Source organism: Apis mellifera, linkage group LG3 (assembly GCF_003254395.2).
Source record: "Apis mellifera strain DH4 linkage group LG3, Amel_HAv3.1, whole genome shotgun sequence".
In the NCBI taxonomy this organism is placed as follows: domain Eukaryota; kingdom Metazoa; phylum Arthropoda; class Insecta; order Hymenoptera; family Apidae; genus Apis; species Apis mellifera.
The window spans coordinates 12613243-12637201 of record NC_037640.1 but is presented as its reverse complement, the minus strand read 5'-3'; the positions used below and the strand labels follow the sequence as shown (position 1 = coordinate 12637201).

Sequence of the window (23959 nt, the reverse complement as noted above, 5' to 3'; positions counted from 1 at the left end):
GAAAGAGAGAAGTAAAAAAAAAAAGAAAAAAAAGAAAAGAAAAGAAAAGAAAAAAGAAAAAAAGAAAGGAAAAAAAAGGCATCATGAAAAGCATATAAAATTGAGAGTCCACGGATTAACCTCTTACTGCATCTGCAATCTGCATCTAGATGTAGAGTCAACTTGCAGACGCGACGTTGCCAGTTAAAAGAAAAGAAGTTAGAGCCGCGTTGCTATCGATGTATGCTTTCGAACGTATTGTTTTCTTCGCGAGCAAACTTTTTTACTCGCCAAGATTGCACTTTTTCGAAATTCCGTTTCGTCCTTAAAAAAAAAAAAGGGAAAAAAACCTTGGAAATAAATTTATTAGAAATAAATTTATTCAAATTCTAACTTTACACGGTTGGACACGGTTAAAACGCAGATATAAACACAGTCAGATTCGATCACATAGAAGGTTGACACGAACGAATGGAGAATTTAATAAACATTATTAAATTATACCTATTTAAATTTACCGATCACGCACGAGACATTAGTATTCATAGTCGTTCGAGCCAGTGGCTAGCTTTAAACGCCTCTATTTAATAATCGATTCATCGAATAACTCGTATTATGGAACTTCTAATGTCTACATCGATCGATCGAGAGAGAAAGAGAGAGAGAGAGAGAGAGAGAGAGAGAGAGAGAGAGAATGTGTCAAATCAATAATTAACCATCAATATCTCGCGCATCGAGAGTATTATTCGATCAAAGAGCGATCTTAATGAACCAGGAGAATTCTTTGTACTGTCATTACTGTCGTCCATCGCGGGACAAGACGATTAATTGATCGAATGATTATCGAATACTTTCACTTACGATCGATCATCACAAAGAGAACACCAACAATCGAACTAACGTTCCTAACCTAGTCGAGCATCTTAACCCTTTCCACTTTCACCGTTCACAATTGGCCAGACGATTTGATGCCCGATTTCCTCCTTCCAAGGACGGTGAAATTTCAATTTATCTAACGCGGTCAGATGTCGAACATGGACGACATACACGAACAATTAAATTTTCTTGTATCGACGATAGACGGTAGACGGCGGTGGCGTGTAACGGCGTGTACTTTATGCATACAGTATGGACAGAAAGGAGACCAGGGGATACTATTTTGCGACTCCACGATGACGGTCACGACAAGCAAGGATACAGATACACACTGATAGAACAAGCACAAGCTCGGTGATAGCGTGATCATTTGCATTTTAATACCGAGCCGACGATAGAGACTCTGTATCTGTCGCAGGCTCCACCTCCGGTCTGTCAGCCCGGTTATAACGAGCCGATCGACGACGCATACACGACCACCGTTAAATATTTAAACGGGTAAATTCGAACGTTGGTAAAACTGTTGATCACTGTTACCTCCTGCATGGAGAGAGAGATGATGGACGTTGCACGACTCCTCCCGCCATCTTGATTTATTTCGATGGCTCGTCCTAAACCTGAATACGTCTAATATGCCTACCTACGCGATTATCGATAATCGATGTTTACGTAAGTAAATGAAACGCGCATGCGCGTCGAGTCGCGATCGAGACAACTTCATCCAAGTTTGGATAGAAAGAAAAGAATTTTCACGGACATGATTTTTACGAGTTTTTTTCTTTTCTTTTTTTTTTTCTCTTAAAAAGGGCAAGTTCAAAGTTTACCCGTTTATCGTCGACTAACCAAACTTTTCTTTGTAAACCGATTATTTTTTTTTTTTCTATATTTTTTTTCTTTTGCTTGTTGCGCGTATTTATCTCATTTCGACGGAAAGGGGGGAAAAATAAGCGACGATTTAAAACTAGATCAACCGGTATTTATTCTTACCTTTATTTATGACGCGTAAAACGAAATTTATAGGAATATAAAACTACAAATGGTGCCGATAACGAAAAATAACTAAAAGAGATCCTAGAATATCGGGAGAGGAAGAGGAGGGGATAGTTTTCTGCGCATTTTTTTTTTTTCCTTTTTTTTTACCACGGGATTCAGATCGACGGAATCGGCCGTAATGTAATTGGTGAAGGGGAGTGATTCAACGATCACCGTGGATTAAAACGGCTCGTTTCCAAGACGAGGAGCCGAATTCCTCCTACTTTCTACCGCTTAATCTTCGCGAGAATATCGAGAGCCGGAGCATGGTTCGAGCGCTCGGCCTACCATAATTTATTCGTTGTTGAACGTCTGCCATATGAAATTTCACGGATCACGGATTTAGAATACAATAACCTGGAATAGAATAATCGTGGGAGGTGGTCGAATCGAGAGGTAAACAAGAGGAGGCAGGAGGGGAGGGGGGAGAAAGAAAAGGAGAGAATCGAGAAATTCAATTTCTTTTTTCTTCTTCGTCGTTCCTCCTCGACCTCGGATAGCAAAATTTTCTCACGAGGTGGTCGAATTCCTGCCGATGGCACGATCTTGTAACGCGTCTCTTCTAATTGGTGATCGAGACTTCTCTAATTAGGACCGTGTGCGCTCCTACGGATCGGCAATTGGCAAGCCGCGAAAGTGGGTCGTGGTGGCTCCCCGCGTTTCGCCCTACGCTCCTCGCCTCGCTACATTTTCCGAGCAGAAAACTGTCCGTTGCGCAACCTCGCAAATTCATACGGTCCTTGCTCCAAGGATCGAGATAAAGATTATCCGTTTCTCGTAAACGGATTTTTATCGCGTTAAAATTCCTCGTCGTGTTTTTTTATTTTTTCGAGGTTTACTAATATTTACTTTAATTTCACTTCACTTCGATATTATTATCGTCAGGAAAGAGAAAAATTTCTAAAAATCTTACGATTGTTGATCGTAACCTTACCTCCGATGTGTAAAGAAATGGAACAGGGAAATGCATCGCACACTGATGAATATCGCGTTGATGAAAATAATTTTCATTAGTTTCCGACTTTTTACTTCGTTTCTATAGGAAAGTCATTATATCTCTCGATCCTTCCTATTGTCTCCATTGCCTCTCTTATTATAACGTAGTCAGTCGGAATTACCTTCGTTGCCGGGATATAATGATAGGAGTCACGGTTCAGGCAGGAAACTTTTACTACGTCGAGGTCCAGAAACACGAGAAAAAAAAAAAGAAAGAAAGAAGAAAAAAACCGAGAAACTCGCAGTCCTCCTTAAATTCAAGTAGCGATTAAATAGATCCTCGATAACGACGTGTCTAATCCAATCGACCGAACGACCGAATAATTTAAAATAATTCTGACGCGTCGTATTTCGTTTGCAAATTTTGATTACTTTTTTCAAATTATTGTCGAATTTCGAGACGCTTCCAAGCAGTTGGAATCTCGAACACGAACACGCGTCACGAGGCTCGCTCGTCGAATCGAATGTAAATTTTGCGTTGAACGGTTAGGTTAGGGAGAGGCCAAATGGATATTTTATTGTAACGCGAGGTGGCGGCACAAGTTGGGGAGAAGAGAACAGGAGGGACAGTTTTTTGAACGCCCTTTCGCTCTGGCGGAGCACTTGTGTAAATAGCATTAGGATGCTACTCTCCGCGTTCGGCGGACGGCTTTAATGAGGGGGGGGAGAGAGGTATTAAAGGAGGGTTCTCATGTGACGACACGAACGTTTCATCGATCGTACGAACGGCGAATTCGAAAGCCGCAGGCCAACTAGCTAGCAGGGAGGAGGAGGAGGGGAGAGGGAGAGGGGAAGAGAGGAGAGAATGGAAGGAAATTGAAACGAAAGCTCGTTTCAACGTTTTTTTTCTAGAAAACTGATGGCAAGGTTGGAATATGTAGAACGTTGTATTCGTCCTTTAACCTTCATCCTCCATCGCTTCAAACCACGATATACTTTTTTCTTCTCTCCCTTCCCTCCCTCCCCATCCCATTTCCCCGACCGAGAGAGATATCGAGTGGCAAATTACAAACGCCTTCCGATCTCATTTCCATCGCGATTCTCCCGTATTCTCCGTTGATTTCTCTCCTTTATTTATTTCCTTCGCATCTTCCTTTTTATAAATTAATTTCGTAACGTTTTTTTTCCTTTTCGTTGGAACGAAAGCAGAGTTGAAAATTTTTCGAATAAAAGTTTCACTTTTTAAGTTAGGTTAATCGCTTTATATCCTCTTTTCACATAACCTCTAGCTCTACGATTTCGACGATTATTACGTTTGAGGTTACGTTTCGAACGATAACGAAATCCAACTATTAAATTTTCGCTGAGTGAAAGTTCAAGTTCGCGTATCGATCGATAAAACGAAGAAAGATTTCGTGTACGAAACGCATGCAATCCGAACCGAGTATCGTAACTATCCCCCGCCTCGTTTCGGTGAAAAGTCGAAGATTGAAGATTGAACGAAAATTACACTGATCCAAGCACTGACTTATACTACTTCGTTTCGAAAATGCTGGCTTAATTGTACAATTGGCCACTTGGATAAATTCTTTGCAAGCGAGAGGAGAAAGATCGCGCTTCTCTCTCTCTCTCTCTCTCTCTTTTTCTTTCTCTCGATTCGAAATACGCGATACGCAAAATTCGAAGGTTGTCCAATAATGGATAATCGTATCGACGTGTCTATCAATGTTGCCCAAGAATCACGAGGCTGGTCACGATTTACGATGCGTCCAGTTGGATCGGTCGATGCTCGCCGGCCCTGAAGGCTTACCTCGCCTACGTCCACGCCCACGTTTCTGCCACGGGGGGCGGAGGGGATGGATAAAACGAGAAGGATAGCAGGAACTCGGCTCTATCCTTCTCCTTCGCCTCGATCTCTATATACACACATATATATACATATATATATATAGAGAGAGAGAGAGGAAGAATATATATATATATATATATATATACACATGTATTCTCTTGTTTTTCTCTCCGTCCGCCGATTCTCCTCTCTCTCTCCCCCCTCTCTCCTCTATCTCTTCATATTCGAGCCTCTTGAAATTCCTCTTTTTCTACCATTCATCTCCTCGCCTTTCTTCTCCTCTCCCTCCACCCATGTAAGTTTTTCACATTCCTTTTTCATTTCTCTTATTCTTATACTTCTAATTGCTTTCCTTTCCTTTTCCTCTTTCTTTCCGGTTGTCCACTTTCGTCCTTTCTCCCCTTTTACACATATTTACACGGTGGTGGGACACGGCTAATAACACTCGTAAAGCGCAGGGTTTATTAAATAGTCTCGGGAGGTATATAACTCATGGGAGGGGGAGAGAGAGAGAGAGAGAGAGAGAGAGAGAGAGAGAGACAGAGAGAGAAAGCGCGCACCGGTTCGAATCGCACATCGGCTGTGTGGACGCCCCTTTAGAGACGGATCGATGAATACGATGAGCGAACGAGCAGAGGTTGGCCGCGGAAGAATCGGTTCGAAAGCGTCGTCTCCGCGCTTCCTCGATCGATGAAATTCAACGTTTCTTCTGCCTTCTTTCGTCCTTGGTAAACTTTTTATTATGCCTCTCTCTTTCTCTCTCTTTCTCTTTCTATATATATATATATATATATATATATATATATATATATATATATATATATATACATACATATAAATCGAGTTACGATTAAGCCATTGGATCGAAATAATGGGAAGCGTATGTTATATGAATAAAACTGTGAGAAAATAAAATTGGAGCCGGTTTAATTAAATTGTGATGGGAAAAAATGTGGGCAAAACTGGAGTAAACTGGATGCTGGAGGAGTGTCGTCGGTCGCAATAACCCGGACCGGTAGCAACTGCTGTCTGGGCTACTTGAGCGGGCAGCGTGTTGTACTACTGGGCAGAGTAGTACTGCGCGCTTCCCTCACAAAGAGGAGAGCGAGAGAGAGAGAGAGATAGATGATACTCGAGTTACGCAAGATACGTGAGATACTTGTCGATACTCGAGATACCTGACCGTGGAGGGGGAGGGGGCGGGGAACACCTGAGGTCGGTTAGTGTTAAAAGCGGTGTATATACGAGGATTACGAGAAGACACTCGAATTACAGAAGGTGTGCGGGAACTGTGAACGGGCGAATCTCGGTCAGTGGTCGCAAGAAAGTGTACGATCTAGATTTAATGACGCCATTGGCATTCAGGACGCTCGATTCTATTTCTAGATACCCGCCACTTAGATCGCTTTAGAGAAATTATGAATTTATCGGCCGCCGTGCTCCATCGTTTTTTTTCTTTTTAACTCAATAATTGTTCACGAGAACAGATATCGTCATCTTTCATTTTAATATCAATCAAATTCGTCGTAAATTCGGCTCGGTTGGATAAATAAAATAAAATAAAATAATGAGGGAAATATTTTTATTATTAGAAGGAACGAAGAATGACTTATACGTATTTTTCCAATTCTTGTTTGCGCTATCTCTTAACGCGATTACCCCTAATTGATCCGATTGTTGTTCAATGCCTCGAACGGGATTAAATTTCTTCCGTCTCTTCTCGCGGCCGGAGGGGGGGGGGGGGGGGGGGAAAAACAAGACAAGTGTAACAAACACGTGGCGGCGGTCGTTTTAGGGCGTAGAGATTTGTACTTGGGTTGGGAGGCATGGGACCGCTCTCACGGATCGATGTTCGTATGATATACTAGCTGTACATAGACAATGCTTCGTTCTCTGTAGCTAGGTGGGTGGATTCTGCTCGGCAACGTTCAGTTCATAGACCCTGGTCAATGCTCCAATCTACTTCTCCTCCTTTTAAAATACATCGATACGATCGACGTACATCGATCTACAAATTAGACGTGTATATATATATATATATATATATATATATATATATATATATATATATATATATATATATATATTATTTTCAATTCCATATTGATGAATCTCGATTTAAAAATTTTTCCTTTTTTTACTATTTGCATTTATATCTCATTTTTTCTTTTTTTTTAATTTCCAAAAAATCTATGTATAACTAGAAATTAAACGTGTATATATATATATATATATTTCTTATTTTCAATTCCATATCGACGAATCTCGATTTAAAAATTTTTCCTTTTTTTACTATTTGCATTTATATCTCATTTTTTTTTTTTTTTTAATTTCCAAAGAATCTATGTATAACTAGAAATTAAACGTGTATATATATATATATATATATATATATATATATATATATATATATTTTATTTTCAATTCCATATCGACGAATCTCGATTTAAAAATTTTTCCTTTTTTTACTATTTCCATTTATATCTCATTTTTTTTTTTTTTAATTTCCAAAAAATCTATCTATAACTAGAAATTAAACGTGTATATATATATATATATTTTTTATTTTCAATTCCATATCGATGAATCTCGATTTAAAAATTTTTCCTTTTTTTACTATTTGCATTTATATCTCATTTTTTTTTTTTTTTTAATTTCCAAAGAATCTATGTATAACTAGAAATTAAACGTATATATATATATATGTATATTTCTTATTTTCAATTCCATATCGACGAATCTCGATTTAAAAATTTTTCCTTTTTTTACTATTTCCATTTATATCTCATTTTTTTTTTTTTTAATTTCCAAAAAATCTATCTATAACTAGAAATTAAACGTGTATATATATATATATATTTTTTATTTTCAATTCCATATCGATGAATCTCGATTTAAAAATTTTTCCTTTTTTTACTATTTGCATTTATATCTCATTTTTTTTTTTTTTTAATTTCCAAAGAATCTATGTATAACTAGAAATTAAACGTATATATATATATATGTATATTTCTTATTTTCAATTCCATATCGACGAATCTCGATTTAAAAATTTTTCCTTTTTTTACTATTTCCATTTATATCTCATTTTTTTTTTTTTTAATTTCCAAAAAATCTATGTATAACTAGAAATTAAACGTGTATATATATATATATATATATATTTTATTTTCAATTCCATATCGACGAATCTCGATTTAAAAATTTTTCCTTTTTTTACTATTTGCATTTATATCTCATTTTTTTTTTTTTTAATTTCCAAAGAATCTATGTATAACTAGAAATTAAACGTGTATATATATATATATATTTTTTATTTTCAATTCCATATCGATGAATCTCGATTTAAAAATTTTTCCTTTTTTTACTATTTGCATTTATATCTCATTTTTTCTTTTTTTTTAATTTCCAAAAAATCTATCTATAACTAGAAATTAAACGTGTATATATATATATATATATATATATATATATATATATATTTCTTATTTTCAAGTCCATATCGATGAATCTCGATTTAAAAATTTTTCCTTTTTTTAGTATTTATATTTATATCTCATTTTTTTTTTTTTTTTAATTTTCAAAAAATCTATGTATAACTAGAAATTAAACGTGTATATATATATATGCATATTTCTTATTTTCAATTCCATATCGACGAATCTCGATTTATAAATTTTTCCTTTTTTTACTATTTGCATTTATATCTCAATTTTTTTTTTTTTAATTTCCAAAAAATCTATGTATAACTAGAAATTAAAAAAACGTGTATATATATATATATATCTTATTTCCAATTCCATGGATATCGACGAATTTCTTTTTTTTCCTTTTTTTTTAGTATTTGCATTTATATCTCATTTTTTTTTTTTTTAATTTCCAAAAAATCTATGTATAACTAGAAATTAAACGTGTATATATATATATATATATATTTTTTTATTTTCAATTCCATATCGACGAATCTCGATTTTCTTTTTTTTTCAGTATTTGCATTTATATCTCAATTTTCCAATGAATCTATTCGAAAATAGATCGTTCATTTTTTTTTCAATCCCAATTTCCAAAGAATCTATGCACAGCTAAAAAAGATCACTCGGAAATAGATCAGCGAGCTTTTCCATTTTCCACCCTTCCATTTTCATTTTCGTTATTCCTATTCCTCCGTCGCTATTCATTTCCACTCCTTTTTGATGTAGAGAATTTTCAATTCCGTTACATCAAAAATAACGGTTAGTAGTTTTATAAATCGGCGAATCTCGATTTTTGATTTCGATTTTTGATTACACGTTTCCACGTACACGTAATAACATAACCGTTCCGTTCGAGAAATCTGGATCGTTTTAAATTCACAAATAACACGAATCGAGTTAATTTTGGACCTGTTCGCTTGACACATTCATTCGTACGAAGGTCGGACAACACAAAGCACGTGTCACCACGTATCGCCACGTGGCTCCCTTTTCACCAATAATTCCTCCCTATCCGTTTCGTGACAACACGTATAAAACGGGATATTCCTTTCCTTCGTATTTTTCGTCTCGCGTGTCACCGCGACGACACGAAGAAAAAAATCGTAAAATTCTTCTGTGCACAAATTATATCACTTTTGCCGGTAATACGGCAAACGTGTTGCATAACGACGTCCTTGAATTCTAGAGAGAGAGAGAGAGAGAGAGAAGAGGAGCAATCGAACGTATTTTTTAATACGGTGAAACGTAGAGTAAATAAATATTACGCTCTATGAAAATAACGATCGTTCGAATATATATTACAATCAATGAACTCTTATAAATTAGTTAGCTTCGTTTTACGAGAATTAATTATAGCCCAATACTCGTATTCTTGAATTTCTCTTAATATTGAAATTCATAATATTGAACTTGACCTTCGAGAGATACATATATATTAAATTCTTTTGAATTTTTTTATTCTTGTTTCTTCAAGATTTACAACATTGTTGTTTGATTAATAATAATCTAAATTTGAGAAAAAATTATTTAATTTCAATTTTTATTATTTTATAAACATTTATTTTACAATCAATTTCAATATTTAAATTTTTATTTCTGTTTTGAATTTAGAATTTATGGTTCAATTTTTTTTTATAACAATATTATATTTTTTATATATTTATATATATATATTATATATATTTATTTATATATTCATTTATTTATTTTATATTATTATATTTATTTATATATTTATATATTTATTATATTATATTTTTTATAATAATTATAATAGGATTTTATTCTTATTATCTCCTTTTTTTTTGTTTAATTAATTAACATCTTACGATGCGTTTATTTTTTAGGAGAGAAACGGAATTTATTTGTTCGCGTATAAAGAATTAACACGAATCTTTTTAATCAAGTTAACTCGTTAAATTCGTTATTCACAATCACGTTCCTTCCTCAAACAGTCCGTTCAATTTTGAATTCCATGCAATAATTTTCCGGATCAAATCTTTCCCGCGGCGATAAAATTTATGAAATTCCACGTTCCCATTCCTATCGCAACTGAAATCTGGACAACGAGGGTACCGAAAAAGGTTCAACGTCCAATGGGAGACACGTGCGCTTACGAAGGTCAATTGACTTACGAAATACGAAATACGCGTCTCCGTATGCCGCGTTTCCAAATGCGACCACCATCCCCAAGAGGGATTTTAATCTGTCTCTTCCTCTGAAAAAAGAAAAAATATATATATATATATATATGCGCGCATGTATATTCAAGGAAAAGGGTCGACGAACGGGGTCGCCACGTGTGCAAAAAAAGGTGTCGCGTGAGTTATTCGATTTCACGTTCGTGGCATATATTTGCGAACGTGGGCACATCGGAAGCATTTGCTGCTCACTTCACTACAGTACTTGCATATCCGACCGTATATACGGCTTGGGCCACGTACACGCGCGCGTATATATGGCAAGGCGCGAGCAAAAATGAGTGAATAACGACGACGATGAAATTCAAGTCATATTCGATCCCATTGCTAGAGAAGGATTGTGTACGAATACACGCAGGTATATATACACGCTTGATAAATCCATAAGTATGCTACTTTTTAACGAAAAACTAACCTATATTATATCGTACGCTTATATACGAAGTATGTCTATATGCTTCGATGTAATATTCTTTTTTTTAGTCTCGATACATTTAATAAATCTATAAAAAAATTTTCGAAATTTATATTGGAGAAGAATTATATACGAATACATGCTAGATAAGTATATTTCTTTTTAACGAAACTCTATATAACCTATATTATCGTACGCTTGTTCGAAGTATATCTATGAAATATTCTTTGATGGAATATTCTTTCTTGTAGTTTCGATATATCCATCCATTTAATAAATCCATAAAAAAATTTTCGAAATTTACACTGGAGAAGAATTATGTACGAATACACGCTAGATAAGTATATTAATTTTTTAACGAAACTCTATATAACCTATATTATCGTACGCTTGCACGAAGTATGTCTATGAAATATTCTTTGATGGAATATTCTTTCTTTTAGTCTCGATACATCCATCCATTTAATAAATTTACAAAAAAAATTTCGAAATTTATACTGGAGAAGAATTATGTACGAATACACGCTAGATAAGTATATTTCTTTTTAACGAAACTCTATATAACCTATATTATCGTACGCTTGCACGAAGTATGTCTATGCTTCGATGAAATATTCTTTCTTTTAGTCTCGATACATTTAATAAATCCATAAAAAAATTTTCGAAATTTACATTGGAGAAGAATTATGTACGAATACACACTAGATAAGTATGCTACTTTTTAACGAAAAATTAACCTATATTATCGTACGCTTGTACGAAGTATATCTATGCTTCGATGAAATATTCTTTCTTTTAGTTTCGATACATTTAATAAATCCATAAAAAAATTTTCGAAATTTACACTGGAGAAGAATTATGTACGAATACACGCTAGATAAGTATATTACTTTTTAACGAAACTCTATATAACCTATATTATCGTACGCTTGCACGAAGTATGTCTATGAAATATTCTTCGATGGAATATTCTTTCTTGTAGTTTCGATATATCCATCCATTTAATAAATCCATAAATAAATTTTCGAAATTTACACTAGAGAAGAATTGTGTGTATACGAATACAGGTATATACACGGTCGATAAGTATGTCACTTTTTAACGTAAAACTAACCTAAATTATCGTACGAAATATATCTATGCTTTGATGGAATATTCTTTCTTTTAGTCTCGATACACCATCCATTTGATAAATCTACAAAAAAATTTACACGTTTCTTCGAATCATACATGATATTTCCTCTAATATTAATCGTGTACCAATCAAAGAGATGTTCGCGAATATTTGCGAACAGAAAGTGTAGCGCGTAGCTAGACCGGCTCGCGCACAGAATTTCCTCTGTGAACACGCACTTATACCTAGATGTGTGTACATACGCAAACTTGCCCATGCATACGAGTGATTGGTACACGTAGATGCGTGGGTGGGTGGCGAATAAAGGGTGGGTTTCTGGTGTAGAACACGGTTGGAACGAGGGCGAGAGAGAGAAAGAGAGAGAAAGGTGAAAGGGAATAGGTAATGACACGGGAGAAGGAGGGCTAAGAGAAACTGAGAAGGAAGACGGTAAATGGGGCTGAGAAGGAAGAAGGAGAAGGGAGAAAGATAAAAAGTGTGCGTGATAGAGAGTAAGGAGGGAATGGGAACGGTGATAAAGATAAGGGAAAAAAAAGGAAAATAATAAAGAGAGTAAGGGAAAATGGGCGAGAGGGGACGAAAAAGGAAGAGAGAGAAAGAGAGAGAAGGAGAAAGACAGAGAGAGAGAGAGAAGAGGCGTGTTGTGCGCACGTGCGGACCACCGCCACCTCGATCGATCCTCCTCGTTTCGAAGAGTCGTTACGAGCGGAGTACCGGTACTCTTCCAGCTCCTACTAACAGCCGTGTACGTCTGACAGCCATAGTGGTATATGGTACTCAAAAAATTTTCAGCCAAGGAAACACTCTTTTTTTTTCTTTTTTCTTTTTTTTTTTCTACGATGGCACTTTTGTTCTTTCAAGTGATGCCGGTCTGTTTTTTTTCTCTTTTTCGTTTCGCACCACGACCTATTTCCTCGCGTAATAATATCGTTTAAAATCGTTTATTGATTAAAGATGGACGTTTCTTTGAGAAATGTTTTTTCCTTTTCGATTCTCTTTAATATTCGTAATCTTGACTTCTCTCTCTCTCACTCGATATATTAATCGTATTACGATAAATCAATTTTCGTAAATCAGTATCTACTTTTTCCCCCCGGCTTATATATAGTGTGAAATTGATTCGAGAATCGATCGTGCCTCGGATATTACTTACCAAGGAAGAGAAAAGTAATTCGCTGTGAAAAGGTTGTTATTAAACGTGTGATAGGGAAAGGAATAACAGATATTGAATTCTCGGATCGCGATACGAGAAATTACCTAAGGAAATCTTTTTTTTTTTCTTTTTTTTTTTTCTTTACAATTCAATTATAAATTTATAAATTTATAACTTTAATTGAATCGTTCACACGATTTGAATTAAAATTGATCTACATTCTATAATATCTCGTCGAGTTCTAACGAATCGGAAAACACACTCGATGAAAATTAATAAAGCGTACACGTATTATTTTTCTCAATAATGTATGCACCGGCTGCCGAAAAGGCATAAATGAACGTTGGGAAAGAAGACATTAACGCTTCGAATAACTTAATTACCCGTTTCGAGTTAACGGAATATATACAGGCTGCTTTGAATGCATCGATAAATAAGAGGAAGATTAATATAAATTTAATATCTTTAATAAGCAATGAATAAGCACCGGATCCGACAGTTTAAATATAATTGCATGTATAATTTTTTTTCTTTTCTTTTTTTTTTTTTTATTTTTATTATTTAGATATGCTCGTTGAATAATTGTTGAACACCACGACCAATCTTGCATTTTACATCCTCTATAAATATGAATGAGCCTCGGAAAAATATGAGCGCGCGTATGTAAAAAATCATCGATTATAAACGATAAAGAATTTAATTTCTTCGCGTTATTCACAGATATTTATATAGTTACGTAAATTATAGTTCAAAGTTTGAAATTATCAATATCTATTTTGAAGTGTCGAAAAAAAAATTCTCTTTTAATTCATTAACAAAATTTTTAAAAAGATTCCTCGATATTATTCGAACATCTTTCTTTCGAGTTATCCATCGATTTAAAAAAAAAAAAAAAAAAAACTGGTAAGTAAATAACCTCTGCCCGAATTCCTTGAACCTTAATTAGACACCGGTACCGAATGACGCAATGAACCCTAAACTTTTAAGCCGCCACGTATATACGTCTTCATTCTGATAAATTAATTCTACCTTCTCTCGTATATTTTTCATTTTCATTTTTCATTTCCTTTGTTTCAACGCACGTTTGAAAAAAAAAAAAAAAAAAAAAAAAGAAAGAACAAAACGCTTTCAAGTCGATCGAATATCGAATATCGATGTGGGTCTTGATTTATTCAGCCTCGTACGATCCTTTCAAACAGGCCAACGAGAGATACGGGTGGGAAGGAAGAAATATCGACCGAGCATCTAGCTATAATTGTGATTTCTCGCGAGTAGACTCTCGACAGGGTGTCTTCGATGGTAAAAACGAGCTGAATTCTTCGACAACTTATTATTTTATAACCTCGACGTAGGTATCCGCTCGAAAAATGGAAAAAAGAGTGGGAATACGAGTTGGAAAAGTCGATCGAATAACGTGTTTCGAATAATGAATTGAAGAAATGTCGATACGAAATGTCTTACGAACGAAGCGTAAAAATTTGTTAATCGAATGATATAACATGGTAGGTGGAAATTTTAGAATTATTGTTTTCTAAATATAATTAGAAGAAATGTATTTTATTATATACACGCATTTTTACGTAAATGGATATAGTACAATGGTAAGCAAAATGAAAAAACAAAAAGTGAGGTTATCGAAGTTATTGTAGTTTGGAAAGGATTTCTTCAATTTTGTTACCGACCGTTCTTAATATATAATTATTCTCTAACAACGCATCAATTTAATAAGTATTATGTTTCTCTTGATCGTAGCATGATAAATTACCAGAATTACGTCGACGAAAATAATAAAAACATCACGTAATAAAATACTATCAAGAAGGTATTACACAATTTAAAATTTCAATAAAATGTTTCAACATATTTGAAATAATTGAATCGGTCGATAAGTTAAATTACGATAATTTGTAATTATCTTACCTTAATTTTGGATTAATTAATCTATTTAATTCGTAAATAAAATAATAAGTATAGACGTAATATAAAAATTTTAATCCGATGAAGTAAAATTCTATAAAAAGAATGGACACCTCATTATTTGATCACCGAACGCGCCCATATTTCGCACGTGTGACATGTAACGAAAGCGACGCGACAGTACCACTCTTGTCTTCCATTTGCAGCACATTCGAAACGAGAAATCTGGTTACTTTATAAACTCGTTACGTATTGGCCGAGACAAGCGCGAGTCGACGATTGGTTGAGCAACATCGAGGGTAATTCGTCGATATGTTTTCCCAAACTGGACGATCTTCGTATTTTATCTTTCTCGTTTCGTACGGTTTTTAGCACGTAACGCTGTACTTTAAATCAATTAGGATGCTTAAAGTAACAGTCCCGATAGATAATCGAGAAGTTTCGTTCGATCCTTGAACGGTATGTGAAATATTCTTTCCAATCGTAAAAATTACCGACGCTTTTGGCAGTTGATCGCTTAACCTAACCTATATTTATCGCGGCTTAGAACTAACGTTAGACTGGTAAGTGTAAAACTAATAAGATTTCTGGAACTAAGAATAACATTAGGCTTAACCTTAAGTCCGTACTTCTGCGTATCTAAGGAAATTTAATTATCACGAATAACCTTATTCGATGATTTCGATGAGAATTATTATTATATCCGTATATACAAACGTTTAATTCATATTAATTTCTAATATAATATTCAAACATTACTTATTAAAATATTTCCTTGCTTACAACGAGGGAATATTATAATTAATACACCATATTAATATAATAACCTATAATTATTTCACGATGATATATTATAATTACATTGATACAATGTAGATATTATTACGAATTTAATAATACATTTCTCATATTGAATTTGTTTTCGATATATTAGATTAATCTTAATATTAATCATAATACTTCTAATAACGTTTCAATTTTCATTCATTAATTATTAAATAGCAATTAATGTTAAAAATAGCCGATCGTAATAATCGCCAATTACAAAACGATACGAAATTAGTTACATTAAACGAGATACAATAATCGACAGCAGTCGTTTCGTTTCCAACTACGGTTATTGAAAAACAAATAAAGTTCCTTTGATCCAACATCGAAATATCGATTCGTTCGAGTAAATACTTTCTCGAACGCTTTTATTTCGCGACTCGAGGAGAATAAATTCACTCGCAAGAGACTCGAGAGATTCGAGCGCGAGCTCGATAACAAATTTATCAACGGTGAAAGGACGAGTGGCTTTAATTCGCAGGAAAATTGAACGTTGACCGTGTCTCGATGTACGCGAGCAAAAAGAGGGCAGAGAGGGATAAAAATAGAGAAGGAAATGATAAAAGTAACACTCGGATCGATGTAATTTCGCCGGGCGTGGCGAGACGTCTGTTTGCATTTTCGATGCAATTACGATTCGTAATCGTACGTTTTCGTCGGTGTTACGGGCCTGGTGAAACTCGTCGGGGCGTTATTGTTATAAATGGCGCGCGTTTCCGACTCGTCGTGTCTCGCGTATCGAATGTTAATTCGACGACGCGCATTCCGGGGCCGTCCATGTCTTTTATCGTTGTTTTATGACGTTGGCGTGGACGTAAGCGCGACGCAACCGGCGTCGTTTTCCTTTTCGTTTTAATTGAATTATTCAGGATCGATCGAAGGATTACCCCCCCTAGAGATGATTACATTCTCCGTTATTACTCGGTAGAACGTTTATTATTAAGCCAGAAATAAAAACGTTGCTCGATATACTTTATACACATTTAATTTTTATTTATTTAAGAGGAAATTAAATTGTTTAAAAAAAATCCAGAACGAATTAATATTATTTTTTTTAATTTTATTTAAAAAAATTTATTTAATTTTATTACGATCTAAAAGTTTGTTTCTATTTAATTATTAATTCGTCACGTGACATTTTATATATCGAATTTTATAAAATAAAAAATTCTGGAATAAATTAAAGAAAGATCAAAATCGAGATTATTTTTTAATAAACACTTTCGTTCGATCGTTTTAGCTGTTTAAAAAAAATCCAGAACGAATTAATATTATTTTTTTTAATTTTATTTAAAAAAATTTCTTTAATTTTATTACGATCTAAAAGTTTGTTTCTATTTAATTATTAATTCGTCACGTGACATTTTACATCGAATTTTATAAAATAAAAAATTCTGGAATAAATTAAAGAAAGATCAAAATCGAGATTATTTTTTAATAAACACTTTCGTTCGATCGTTTTAGCTGTTTAAAAAAAATCCAGAACGAATTAATATTATTTTTTTTAATTTTATTTAAAAAAATTTCTTTAATTTTATTACGATCTAAAAGTTTGTTTCTATTTAATTATTAATTCGTCACGTGACATTTTATATATCGAATTTTATAAAATAAAAAATTCTGGAATAAATTAAAGAAAGATCAAAATCGAGATTATTTTTTAATAAACACTTTCGTTCGATCGTTTTAGCTGTTTAAAAAAAAATCCAGAACGAATTAATATTATTTTTTTTAATTTTATTTAAAAAAATTTATTTAATTTTATTACGATTTAAAAGTTTCTATTTAATTATTAATTATTAATAAACACATTTTATATCGAATTTTATAAAATAAAAAATTCTGGAATGAATTAAAGAAAGATCAAAATCGAGATTATTTTTTAATAAACACTTTCGTTCGATCGTTTTAGCTTCTACGTTTGCTACAATTGTTTGAAAAATGAAAATGTGTCATTTGAAATTTTAATGAATGTATGCAAAAGTGTCATTGCTGTATGTAAATTCCAGGTCAACGTTTTGAATTTCTTTCCTTTATATAATAAGAAACGGTCGAGTACAATTATATTATACACGGGTCAATTAAATTTTCAACCTAGCTTCTAGTTTATTACTTTTCTAAATATAAAACGTGAAAAAAAAAAAAAAGTGAAAAGAACGATCGAACAATTTCTTAACCTTAAAATTAAATCTCGCAAATTCCCTCCTCTTCTTTACCGACCGTAGCTTCACTCGACGTCGTATCGATTTTTGGCTCGCGCAATCCGTCGTGCACACGATGCTCGATGGAACGGCCGTGATAGTGGTAGAATCTGTTATAGTAGAATTCGTTCAGGGTCGATGGGAAAAAATGTGCTTACACACTTGCGGTCACGCTTCGCTGTACGCCCGACATTTTGTACACGCGACGCGGCTATTTGTTGCCAGGATTCGCCTCGAGATTACACTCTTCACCCGAGTTGTTTCGTCCGGCGGCGGAGTTTTGTCTCTCGTGTGCAACGCGTAGAAGTCGTGTGTTGGCTACGCTATTACATTGCGAAACAGTATATTACACTATATATTAAGAGCGACGAGGCGGATGTTTTGCCGCGTGCCTCTTAAACAGCTGCTAAACTTGTATCATTTTTTTTTTTCTTTTTTTTTTTGCTCGAACAAGAATAGATAAATTTTATGAAGAAAATTTTTTTGTTGAAATTATTAAGTAATATAATTTGAACGGTTGGTGTTTTTGTCTCATATAATATTTTATGTATAACGAGCATCAAAATATCAATTAGTATCAATATGTTATCTATATTTCATGAATGCTATGCTAATGGGATAGATAAATTTTTTCCGACGTGTAGAACCACATTATTAATGATCTATAACTCAAGTCCGCTTTTTTATGGTATTTAATATTCCTTTCACTTATCTTCAAATCAAACGTCTACATCGAAGTATGAAGTAGTATCTTGTTGCACATAAACTGGACAAGGTGATAAAATATTCTCGATTCATTGCGATATTTATTTCTTATTCCGTGTAAAAAAAAAAAAAAAGAAAAAAACATTTCGAATAAAGTTGCAGACTAAAAAAAAAAAAAAAGGAAAAAAAGTAAACTAGATGTAAACTGGATCAAACCGTGAGGAAAGAACTGTTACTTTTTCTTTTTTTTTTTTTTTTTTTAAATATATCGTCGACCTTCGGCCATTCAATGATTTACACGACATCGAGATATCGCTTATTCCTTTTTAACTTCATTTAAAATCAAGACAAGCCAATTACTCCATATTCATCGGCAAAAATATCTTTTTTTTTTTCTTTCTTTTTCTCTCTCTTCTAACATTTTTTATCGGTGCTTGCAGAAAATAAGATTAATCGCAACTGTAACTACGCCTACGACCACAATTTTCGCAATATTAGATCAATTAAAACGGTATTTTCACTTGGCCTGGTAACTTGGTAAACACAGTCGGTAAAGTGAAAAATCACGGTCATCGCCTACGCGCAAGAATTCGTTGGGGAAAAAAAAGAAAAAGAAAAAAAAAAAAAAGTAATCGTACCATCTTGTTTTTTGATTTGCAGCCAGAAGAGGCAGCAACAACACCACCAGCAACAACAGAATCAACACGGCCAGCAACAGCAGCAACAGCAACAGCAACAGCAACACAAGCAGCAACAAAATCATCATCATCATCATCATCAACAACAACAACAGCAACATCAGCATCAACAACAGCATCAACACCAGCACCAACACGCCTCCTGGCACAGGACCACGTTGGCGTCCTGACCACAGTGACCTTGACCCTGACCACAGGTCGACGAGTAGTCCTGATAAAGGAGTGGAGAGAGAGCATTCTTCCCGCCGCTGGCCGAAACGCGATCGATCGCCGCGACCACTTCTCACTCGCGGCTCGATATTCGTGAGAAGAAGAAGGAGGGAGAAAAGCAATCAAAACCGCCGTCAAATACCAAAAGAATGCTCCACCGGTGTTCCTACAAACTTTGAACATTCTCTTCGACCTATTCACCGCGATACTGTTCGTCGAAACACCTTCTCTTTGATCATCGTCGCTGCACAAATTTCCCGTGTTCCGCGATATACCCGTGAGCCGCCGCCATCATTGCTGTGCTCATCGTGAGTTTCTCTCTCTCTCTTTCTCTTTCTCTTTTCCTCTCTGTCTCCTATCCCATTTTCTCTATTCTCCGTTTCTCTCTATCGCGAGCCCGCTTTTTGCGCCTACGATCGTATCTTTATTCGTGTTTTTTCGTGATTCTTTCTCCCTTTTCTTTCGTTCGCCACATACGAGGAAAAAAAAGAAAGAAAGAAAGAAAAGCATTCGACGCTTCGCCTCGATTCGACTTCGACCGACATATCCCGGATATCGTAACATTATTCTACGCTGCGTAGAAACTAACAGAGAGAGGAGAGACTCGTTTCTCTACGTTTCAACAGGATTTTTCCATTCATCATTGAATTTTTATCGCTTCGTTGAAACGATTTGTTCGGTATAGAGATACATATTTTAGTTCCCCTTTTTTTTTTTGCATAATTTGCATTTTGGAGCTGCGTTGATATTTCTTTCTTGTTAACGTTTTATTTTTTTTTTTTTTTTTGAAAATTAAAACGATATCGAGTTAAAAAGCTCCCTTTTCGTCTGATCTATCTCTCAATCGTATCTTGGTTTCTTTAATTCGTAATTCGCGAGAGTTAAACAATGTGAGCGAACGCCGTGACGAATTTTTTATTTTCTCGAGGAATGATAAAAATATTATTTATCGAATTGGAAGAAAGAACTCGAAGAATCCACGTTCTTTGTCCTCGCTGAAAACGGCGAGTGTAATAATATGACTCATTCGTTCCTTATAGAAGAAATAGATCGATCCAAGTTGTAGCGAGTAGCAAAGAAGAAGGAGAGGGAAAAAAAAGGTATTTAACCGCTAAACGATAGGGCGTTAAGATTGTAATAGAGATAGAAGCGCGCGCGCGGAGCAGAATGTAAATAAAAGTTGGCGTGTTTACCGTATGATGTGTAAGAAGTAAGTGCAATGTATCATAAGTGAATGTAATTTCATAGAATTTCTGATGGAAACTGTACAATACGTATCTGTAGGCTAACAGGCTTGCGCATAAAGATACGCGTTGTCTTTCAGAGTACAGTGAGATCGTTGTTTCCGTTTCGAACAAATTTCGCATATCGTTCGCCATCATCCTTCCACTCGTGCGTTATAAATATTATACTTAAATATTATTATATATGTCAAAAAAAATTCCTTCGTTTCACTTTTACTTTATTATTATTATTATTATTATTATTATTATTATCGATTCTCCGGTTAATTCAATTTATCGAAATACCACACGTTTCACGATTTTCAAGCGTTAAATAATATTTGATCATCGTTCGACGTTTTGATTAATCGTTGAAAATTTGAAATCGGTTACGTTGTATTATTTATTTAGAAACGAGAATCGTTTAAATCCTTCGATATGAATAATTTTTTTTGGGGAAAAAGATAAATCTAATACACGTTAATGGATGAATATATATAAATGAGTGAAAATAATAATTTGTAAAGTGAATAATAATATTATTATTACAATCAAAAATTGGACGATTCTCGTCGATTGCGTTTAAAAAAAATTTTAATTCTCGATCGTTCCAACTTCCTCCGATATTTTATTTTCGTTGCGTATCCTCCGTCGGTAATTTCAATTTATTGTTGTTATTCGAGCATTGTTGTAATTATTTCTCTACTATAAATAACTATTAATAATATTTTTCTCGAGCAAGGTAGCCGAGTGATAATCCAATATAAACGGCGTATAAGCGGCGCAACGTGCAATAGTTTTTAATTCGATCATTTCACATGAATCGTCACGGCGATCGTGAACCCTTCTCACGATCCTCACAGCGGAGACAATTAACAGCGATACGAGCGATCGTTTAATATTCTGTATCCATGTCGAGTTTACATGCGACCGACTAAATCCATCTTGATTAATCTCTCTCTCTCTCTGTCGAGAGATTGACGAGCGAGAATTTGATTCAGATAAGGGAAAATAATAATAATAATAATAATAATAATCATCTCGGTCGATAAGTTAGTTTTTTTAGAATTTGTTACTAGAAAAAAAAAAAAAAAAAAAAAGAGAAATTGATCGAATTTATTTATCTACCGCGAGACGAAGATTTATCAATTTTTATTAAGATCGAATATTTGAATCGATGAAAGGCGGAAATCCTTTTTTTCACCCAAGTATCTTGAACGGTTGAAAAATCAATAAAGCAGCCAATGCTTTCGTATCGCCGCTCACGAACAACTTAATATAGCTATGACTAATTAGGTCAAATCAATTTTTTTATAATCTGCATCCGTTAAGGTTTAAATTGTCCCGTGAACTAGTTTGTCACAATATATATATATTTATATAAACTCGTTAAGAAGAATATGTAAAGGGAAAGAAAATTATTTTTACTTTTTTTTTTATATCATTAAGATAAAAATTAGAGAGAAAGAGAAATCTGTCGTCTCGTTGTGATAAATATCTAATGTGTTATTTTCTATGCCCTATTGATTGAATCATCTCAAGTGCAAAGTATTTTGTTCATAAAAGGACTTCGAATTATCGATTATCTGAAAATTGATTTGCTTCACTTTCACGTGTAAACTCGACTCTATGATAAATCGGATTACAGTTGTGAATTCATTACCTTATGCGATCACGATTGAAAAAAAAAGGAAAATGTGACTATGCGCGTCTGAAATGACGAAAACAGGTGCTATTCGATAGTTAAAAAATAAAGGGAAAAAAAAAAAAAAAAAAAAAAAAAAAAAAAAGAACGATAAAGTATTTCGGTGAACGAAAAAAGGAAGGCAAAGAAAGAAGCGTATATAGATAGATCTTTTAGGTAGAGAAAATATTTTGCATAATGTACACGTAAGGATACACGCGATTGTATCAAAATATCCACGATCCGAGTGTACCTATGCATATTTCGTGAAAAAGAAAAACTCCCCTTAAAATATATTTCTCTCGGTATTTGTCGAGGTTGGCAATGCGGGTTCGATCAAAAGTATTTGTATAATTTCGCTTATTGCGATTGCAATGAAAATATTCACGATTGACGAAATTAAAGGAAATTTTTTTTTCCAAGATGTAGATAATTAAGGGCAAAATTATCCTCGTACGAGAAGTATCAAAGTTAGAATTTTAATAATTCTACGACTTGACGTATTGTATAAACGTATGTTTTTAAACCACGACACCACGGGCCATGTTTATTTATCTAGTGATAATCGATCACTGCGCCATCTCCGCTTTGCTAGCTTCAGTCCGGCGAAGTGTACGTACGGTGTATCGTATTAATAAAATTATTATTCTCAGTTTTACTCGAGAACAAGAAGAAGAAGAAGAAGAAGAATTGTATCGTATCGTGTACATAATTCGTGTTTATCATTTTTGTCAAACTAGGAAGGAATTAATAAATCCGTTTTTTCAAATTATTCGACGCACGTTCGTGAGGATGATTACGTTTGAAAAAGTAACGTATATACGTACGACATATATATGTATACATCGATTGAAAGTGCTTGAATAGAATATCGGTTCAATTGTGGGAGAAATTGTTAAATGTTGTGTGGAAAATAAACCGGCAAATACCGAGAAAGACGAGATCGTTGTCAAAGAGAATTCGATTAACTCGGCTGCGACTGGAAAAGGAAAAAAAAGTAAAAAAGAGAACCCGACATCGATACGGGACGAGGTTTCAATAAACGGAATTGTATACTATTAAATGCGCGTATCTCCAAAATAGATGATGCAATTCGATGTCCGATTATATGTTCCCGATTTGCAGTTAACAGGTTGCCGTATATCATTCTGTTTTCCTAACGAATCATACTTTCCATGATTTATGGATGAAGGAAACGTTCTGTATCACGCAAAGTCAAACGAGCGCGTTAAATAATTCAACAACGTTCCATGTACATGCTACATTCTTAACGAGTGTATGAAGAAACGTAGTGGTGCTCGATAGAAATGTGCAAATACATATATATATATATCTCCTCTTCTGGTAAAAAGACGTTCGTCGAAACGGTTCGAAATAATGTAATATATTTTTTTATCGAATATCTTTCAAGAAATTTACAACAAAGGTAAATTCTGTTTATTTT

At 34.2% G+C, this 23959-nt stretch overlaps 1 protein-coding gene across 2 annotated transcripts in view; it reads left to right on the top strand.

Moving 5' to 3' along the window:
- Nucleotides 1-23959, top strand: part of LOC724737 (trichohyalin) — a 34640-nt gene that overhangs the window by 9881 nt on the left and 800 nt on the right. For both annotated transcript variants that reach the window (XM_026439737.1, XM_026439736.1), the window contains exon 3: nucleotides 19361-23941. In XM_026439737.1, coding sequence (XP_026295522.1) covers nucleotides 19361-19568 — 208 coding nt within the window. In that variant the 3' untranslated portion in view covers nucleotides 19569-23941. The remainder of the gene's footprint in view (nucleotides 1-19360; nucleotides 23942-23959) is intronic.